Source organism: Maniola jurtina, chromosome 1, assembly GCF_905333055.1.
Source record: "Maniola jurtina chromosome 1, ilManJurt1.1, whole genome shotgun sequence".
In the NCBI taxonomy this organism is placed as follows: Eukaryota; Metazoa; Arthropoda; class Insecta; order Lepidoptera; family Nymphalidae; genus Maniola; species Maniola jurtina.
This window is the reverse complement of record NC_060029.1, coordinates 6,198,061-6,205,227: the sequence shown is the minus strand read 5'-3', so window position 1 is coordinate 6,205,227 and position 7,167 is coordinate 6,198,061. Positions and strand designations below refer to the sequence as shown.

Here is a 7,167-nt window from a genome sequence, read left to right as displayed (position 1 = left end):
GTACTGTGGTCATGCAATTAGAAAGGGAAGGATTTACTGACATGATGACGTAGTAATATGGCGGGTACATAGGCGGCTAGCGGTTCGCATAATTGTTGCACAGATAAAAAAAAGTGAAAATTTCGAATTAAAATATAAAAATTATTTTATAATTTTGTGAACTAATACTTACACTTCCCGTTTTCTTACTGCCTAAACTATCGTAAATAAATATTTTTAGATCATTTCGCACTAGGCGTAAAATACCCTATTGAATTCAGTTATAATCATAGCCATAACAGTGATCGCATAAGAACAGGCGAAAGAACCGTTCGCGTCGTCGATGAAAATCCGCATTTTTCATTACAGAAAATTTTTAGGGGTCCTTATAGCAGGTTTGTTGTTCTTGTGCGATCAGATTAAAGGCGTTTTATTTCACTTCTAAAGGCCGGCGGACATATGGCGAAGCGCAGCGCAGAGCATTTTTCATAGTCAAAGTATTGTCGACATTGTCCTCATTGAAATAATATCTAAAATCAATTGTGCATCCGTGCGGAAACTCGCGCGTCCGCGCGCAGTCCCGCGCGTGCTCGCGCATTCTCTGGTAGAAATTCGCATAATGTGTCACGCGATTAGAAAACTTCGCGGGCATGCTCTGCTCTGCGCTCCGCCATATGTGCGCCGGCCCTAAGACGTCTAAAATCGTCGCAAAGCTTCTTAGGTCTATTAGACGAGTCGCGTGACAAACCTGCACAGACTGCCAAAGAGTAACAAAAACTAACAGAATTGTACCATGACCCGCCAGAGTCCAACAAGATTTGCGACGATTGTACCTATCTGCATAAAGAAGACTTATAAGCACTGCCAATTTTCTTGACCAATTGAGCACTGCCGCTATATTATGTAGGCGTATATTATGCTTTCGGATTTGTGTATCGACTGTCAACAGAAAAACGTTATAGTATTGATAGCACTTTGTTCCTACCTATTTGTTTTGATTTGGAAATTTTGTTATCTCATTGATAAAGCATGTTTTACAAGCTTGAGATAAATATTGGTATTGGTATTTGCTTTGTGCAGTGAACAGTATAGGTATTTCATTCTGAAATGCAACAATTAGAGAACGCTTCTTTCATAATTTTAGTCATAATTTCTATGCAGCTAGAGTACAAAAGCTACATGAAATAAAGGATTGGACCCTGGGATCCCTTGAAACCAATCCAAGAGCTTGGTTATTAGACCACAACTTAGGTTCTACAGGCATTAGGTACCACTATAAAAATTGAATTTATTTGAACACCTAAGGAAAATAACGTGGTTATAGAGTGCATATACTAAGTTTATTTAAGAGTTCTAGAATATTTATACAAACCTTTTTCTTCAGGCAATATTACAAACCATGTTGTTTTTGCTTTTAAGTATAATACTTATATTATATTTTTTGTGATATGAAAAATTTACTTTAAAAATATATGTACCTAGGTATTATAGGAATTAACAGTAAGGTGTACAGTGGATTACTTATCTAATAAAATTATAATAGTAGAAATGGCTGTTTTAATCGATTATCCGAAACTTGTGCCCTAAAAGTTATGCAAAATCTATTTGGCAGGTGAAATAAAATTAGTAAATAGTGATACAAATATTTTATTCAGTTTCAAAAATGTAATTAATAGCATTTATGATGCTGACAAAATAAAATAAAATATAGGACAAAAACAATTTTGACAGTTACCATACAAATGGTGAAAAATTTGCATTATGTATCTAGGTATTACAATGTTTCAAGCACTTTTGCAAACGTTATCGAAGTAATAATATACAGAAAAAATATGGAACAATATTAGGTACTATCGCATAATAAATAAGTAACCAATACTGACAATATATAAAATATATTTCCTTCATATTCAACAATCTATGCTTCTGATACCTAACGTGAGTACAAAATAAAACAAAAATAAGATGTCATATTTACAAGTCTTTAGATCTCGACTTTCCGATTTTCGTTTCTGTTGTGATATTCAACAATAGTTCATATTTCATAGGCTAATGTAATGTTACAAAATATCATTAAAATATATACTATTTTCCATTGTGACTTAGGAACTGTCACTAAACTGGTCATAAAAACTAAAAAATGATTTTAACAACTTACAAAAGATATAAGTGAAATCATTAAAATAACACTAATCCCTACAAATCTTTATTTAAAAAAATGTTAATTTGCTCGTAGCACAAATACACTTTCATTCCCTGAATCATCACAGACCGAATGTAAAATCCACTAGAATTTCGCCTCTCGCCACACAGGTACGGAATTCTGTCCGAATTATCTCAAAGAGACATACACCCGTATTCACAAACGATACTATGAGGTCTCATAGTGCGCTCGAACGTACAGTGTAGGTTCCACCAATCAGATTACTGTATCACGTCAATTTACAATGATCTGATTGGTGGAACCTACACTATACGTTCGAGCGCACTGTGAGACCTCATAGATTGTGAATACGGCCGATATTTTCAATACTGCATGCGATCGTAACAGCTGTGAAATGATCATCTACTATTGAACCGGTCAGTATCGCCTCCCGCACCTGTTTGGTGGAGGCGTTACGTTTTGTTTTTCCTTTTGCGACTTGCGAGCCCTATCTCAGCGCGATACAATACCCTCTGGTGACTTAGAAGCGTTTAAATATAATAGCATCTATAACTAACTTCTTTTGAGGAGGAAGTGGCGATTTTAATAAAATGCAATAAAATAAATGTGTTAGTGTTCTAATGGCTTGAGCTCTTTGATTTGCTTTATTAGATAAGCTTTCTCGTCATTAAACTGTTCGTCTTCGGAGCGGTCCGTGTGGAACTTGGTGAGGAAGTCTACCAGCTTGTCTTGATTCCTTAACAGAATGTCCAGTATTGGTTTTGGTTTATTGGGGTTGGCTACGAACACCTGCAAAGATAAAGCATAAATGAACAAATTGCAAAAATAAACTAGGAAGGGATGTTGCCGACTAATCAAATCAAAAACGGCGTTTGCACTTCGTATGGGAGCTTATATTATTATTATTATCATAAAAATTTGTAGTATAGTAATGCGACAGGTCGAGATGGCAATCGGGGTGGGGACGCCCTGAACACCCGCACAAGGCATAGCCCCCGCGCTAACGGTGACGTGCGGGGCGTCCTCGGTCTCATAACACCGATTGCCATGTCGATCTGTCGCGTACTTTCTGTACGTTTCATCAATAATTTAAAATGGTTATTTCTACGTGACATTGGCGAAGTGCATTGTGCTGGTGTGAAACTACTAAAACCATTAAACAAAAATAAGAAGAAGAAAATGGTTATTAAAAAAAACAAAGGGAGTGGATTTTACGTATATTGGAAGAAATAATTCTTTTTGACATAGGCGAAATTTGACAGCGTATCAGCCCTAATTCGCATGAGCGTTTAAAAAGCTCTCGTGCAAATGAGGCCTTAAAATACAAAGTGGGCGTTAAAAAAGCGTTAACGTGTGAACAGATACTTGAGAATGCATTTGTTCTTTTTGAACGCTTTTTTAACGGACGTTAAAAAAGTTATCGTGCCAATGAGGCCTTAGGCCTTGGAAAATGTATCCGCCACGGGATAATTACTTGATGTAGGACTGAACAACTGGCGACGATGGTGGGTGTCCCATCCCATCCCCGCTATAAGTGACGTAGGTACCGTATCCAAATAAATTAATAGGTTGAAATAATTCCATATCAGAAAGCATCATAATTTACCATCAGCTGAGATTGCAAGTTATCACTAATAAAATATTTTTTCATCCATAGTACATTTAAAAAATTAATTATTACTAGCGGATACCCGCGACTTCGTTCGCGTGGATGTAGGTTTTTAAAATTCCCGTGGGAACTCTTTGATTTTCCGGGATAAAAAGTAGCCTATGTGCTAATCCAGGGTATAATCTATCTCCATTCTAAATTTCAGCCCAATCCGTCCAGTAGTTTTTGCGTGAAGGAGTAACAAACATACACACACACACACATAAAAACTTTCTCCTTTATAATATTAGTGTGATAAAAATGTATTTGTAGTAGGTATTTGTATTTAGGCATCATTCATCTGATTACTTTAAATAGTTGTTGACCATAATTACATACAAATTGCGCCACCTGTCGCATGTTGGTGACGCGCGAGTGACACAACAAGGTGTAACTTGCAACTAAATTCGGCAGTGTTCCCAGTTCCCACTACATTTCGACATGGGGTTATTCAAGGGGTGGATCAACAATTCTGGTGCTGCAAATATTCATGGACGGTGGTAATCACTTAGCACCAGTGACCCACTCACTTGTTTGCTTAGTATTTATATTTAGAAAAAAAAACATGCAGGTATAATAAAGTACAAAAATTACCTTAAAGACATGAAAGGCTTCAAACTGTATATTACGTGATTTCTCTTTTAACATATTCATCATCAGTTTAAGGTTATCAGGGTTTGTGATGTACCGAGTCATTATAGAAAAGTTGTGTCGATCAAGTAACAATTCTCCTAGCAACTTGAGGCTCTGCCGTCGGGTGACATAGTTTTCAGAGTTCAATAATCGTTGATAATGGCTAAACACCTTATCATAGTTTGCTTCTAAAAACTCAGCACATAATATTTTGTGACGAGTTAATAATTCCTGGAAAATAAACAGGAGATTTTGAGATACTTTTCTAACAATATATTTTGCTACAGATATTATGATAAGTACTATTTTTCTTAACATCAACTCTTGAGGAAAAAATAATATAAGGAAAATATCAAAATTTATACAAAACTAACCTTATCTGATGCTACTCTTAGGAAATTAATAAATAATCAGTGAGTAAATTATCATTAAAGTACCAACCTTAAAAGTAGAAAAGGCATCGGAGGCAATATCAAAAGTTGATACTTCTACATAACGGAAGAAATTGTAAAAGTCATCTGAATACAACATTATCTTAGCTAGAGCTTCATATCTAGCACACTCCCGCAACATAGTGCCACAATTCGACGCTATTTCCTGATGTTCATATCTGTAAGGAAATGTTGATTAAAATAAATATCACTGACCAATATGTTACAGCAAGGAATATAAGGAACATTGAACCAAATAACAATAACTAGATCTTGTAGAAATCAAATTTAAATATTTATAATACATATAATAACAATAATTAATCAAACTGTCCAGTCAGTACATATAGCTGTCCATAATAATGAGCGAGCAAGACATACACATTAAGAATCTTTGGTTCTTCTGGATGTCCTATGAATCAGCTTTTTAAGGGTAACAAGGCAAAAACAATTTTTGATACACCTTGTTGAGTGGAACCTCAACCAATCGCAAAATAAATAATGAGCATCAGAATGGCAGTTTATGTGATTTGGATGTCCTCGCTCCTAACTCCTAAACGACTATATTGTAAAATTGAAAAATTCTAGCATGCTATAACTAGAAATTAAAAATAAAATTATCAAAACTATTGTGAGACAAATATCAACCTATAGGCCACCAAGATAATATGTAGTTGTACTATTAGGACGGAAAATACACACAAAAAATAACTCTGTTTCTAATAATAATATGTATTCTTGTTTTTGGTTAACTGCAAGACATATTTTTATGAGCATGACTACAGAAACTCACTTATACTGGGGTTGACAGACTCAAGCAGTTTTTATTATGTATGTATAACTGCATTTTGAACTTACCCTGACATCAAGGTGAACAAAATCTCCGGCTTGGTACATATGTACTCAACGGTTGGGGACCGGGTGCCGATTTGACGCCTCAAAACATTATTGAACACTTGGGCCACATCCTTTTTTCCTTCAAAGTCGATGCGGTTTAAATTCTGTACAAAAATATAATACAATATTAGACAAAATTTTTATAATATTATTTGTTTCCAATGATACATACAAAAAATTACATGTAACATCTTACTTGGATCAGTAGAAGCAGGAGATTTGTGTTGTAGAGTTCCTGTGCCAACTGAGCTACAATGATATCAGTTTGTGGTTCTGCATCAGATGTACCATAGAGCATGTTCTTGATCAGAACCTGTGTTGAACAAGGTTACATTAATGTAACAAGATAACATGGGACAAATATAATGACAAAAACTATTACATACCAAATTCTTGCTCACATCCTCCTGAGCTTTCTCAGCTTTCTTGTCACCTCTCTCTAGCGCAGTAACCGCATCTTTCAAAGATCTCACTAACTCCGCAGGGCTCTTCTGAGACTTACCAAAAAGAGGCATAGTATTTGAGTTACTTTCGCGTATGATCTTCGTAAGAATCGTCTACATAAGATTGCACCTGCAATAAACGGCTACATACAAAAACAAAAACAGACTATTACAAGATCACAGCTCCAAGTACATGCACTCGATGTTCACGAGAATGCAAGAGAAATAAAAGTGAGATTTGATTAAGTTTATAGAACGTTAGCCAACCTGGCACACAATCACTTAAAGAAAAATATAATCTAGTGGTAGCTCTATTATCCCTGTACGTTAGGAAAACGGAATTTCACTCACTGTCTAATTATTAAAATAAAATTGTATCAAGCGACACAGAACACAGGCAGACGAAACGAACAGCTGTGATGTCAATACAAATATTGCCATCATCTTAAAATCGATTGCCCAATGTCATGGTAGGTTAACATATTAATTGATATAATGCTATCTATACAGTATGTAGTTATATAGGTTATAACTGGTCCATTAATTTTAATAACTATTTTGTGTTCTAAAAAACCGCATTAGAATTAGAAATTAGAAACCTCATAAAACCGCAAACTGCTTTTAGGGTTCCGTATCTCAAAAGATAAATACAGATCAAACACATAACCCTCCTTTGGGCTTCGGCACAGTCGGGTAAAAAGGAACCCATAAAAGGTTACTTCATTATTCCTTGTCTAACTCCTGTTATGAGTTCAAGATTTTTTGTCAGGAATGCGTGGACTTTCAAATCGAAATAAATATGCTTAACTTAGCCTGCTTTATCGCCAGAGATGTGCTAACTATGCAGCAATGCTGTGAAGAGGTCAAAGCTAAGCTACAATGTGGTAGTTCCTGTTGACCTAAATAAGAAGCAAGGTCTCACAGCTTAACTCATGGGTCACAGCAAAGGCGAAGGAAAAATTTCGAATTTTG

General features: G+C 35.5%; 1 protein-coding gene across 2 annotated transcripts; it reads right to left on the bottom strand.

Annotated features, from left to right (window-relative positions):
* Positions 1 to 669: 669 nt before the first annotated feature.
* On the bottom strand, positions 670 to 6,650 carry LOC123868721 (protein Mo25). Of its 2 annotated transcripts, none has more exons than XM_045911301.1 (7): positions 6,547 to 6,650; positions 6,139 to 6,325; positions 5,949 to 6,065; positions 5,714 to 5,856; positions 4,866 to 5,034; positions 4,386 to 4,655; positions 670 to 2,932 (listed from the first exon to the last, which is right to left on the bottom strand). In XM_045911301.1, the coding sequence occupies exons 2-7, from the start codon at positions 6,265 to 6,267 to the stop codon at positions 2,753 to 2,755; spliced, it is 1,008 nt and encodes a 335-aa protein (XP_045767257.1). In that variant the 5' UTR covers positions 6,268 to 6,325; positions 6,547 to 6,650; the 3' UTR covers positions 670 to 2,752. The 2 variants fall into 2 exon arrangements, with proteins under 2 accessions (XP_045767257.1, XP_045767248.1); XM_045911292.1 differs by having other exon boundaries at positions 6,463 to 6,622.
* Between the last annotated feature and the right edge of the window lie 517 nt (positions 6,651 to 7,167).

Coding starts and splice junctions, on each gene's coding strand:
- LOC123868721 (XM_045911301.1), bottom strand. CDS start 6,267: ATGCCTCTTTTTGGTAAGTCTCAGAAGAGCCCTGCGGAGTTAGTGAGA. Junction 5,035..5,713: donor TTGTTCACCTTGATGTCAGG/GTAAGTTCAAAA, acceptor ATTTCCTTACAG/ATATGAACATCAGGAAATAG. Junction 4,656..4,865: donor ATGCCTTTTCTACTTTTAAG/GTTGGTACTTTA, acceptor TTTATTTTCCAG/GAATTATTAACTCGTCACAA.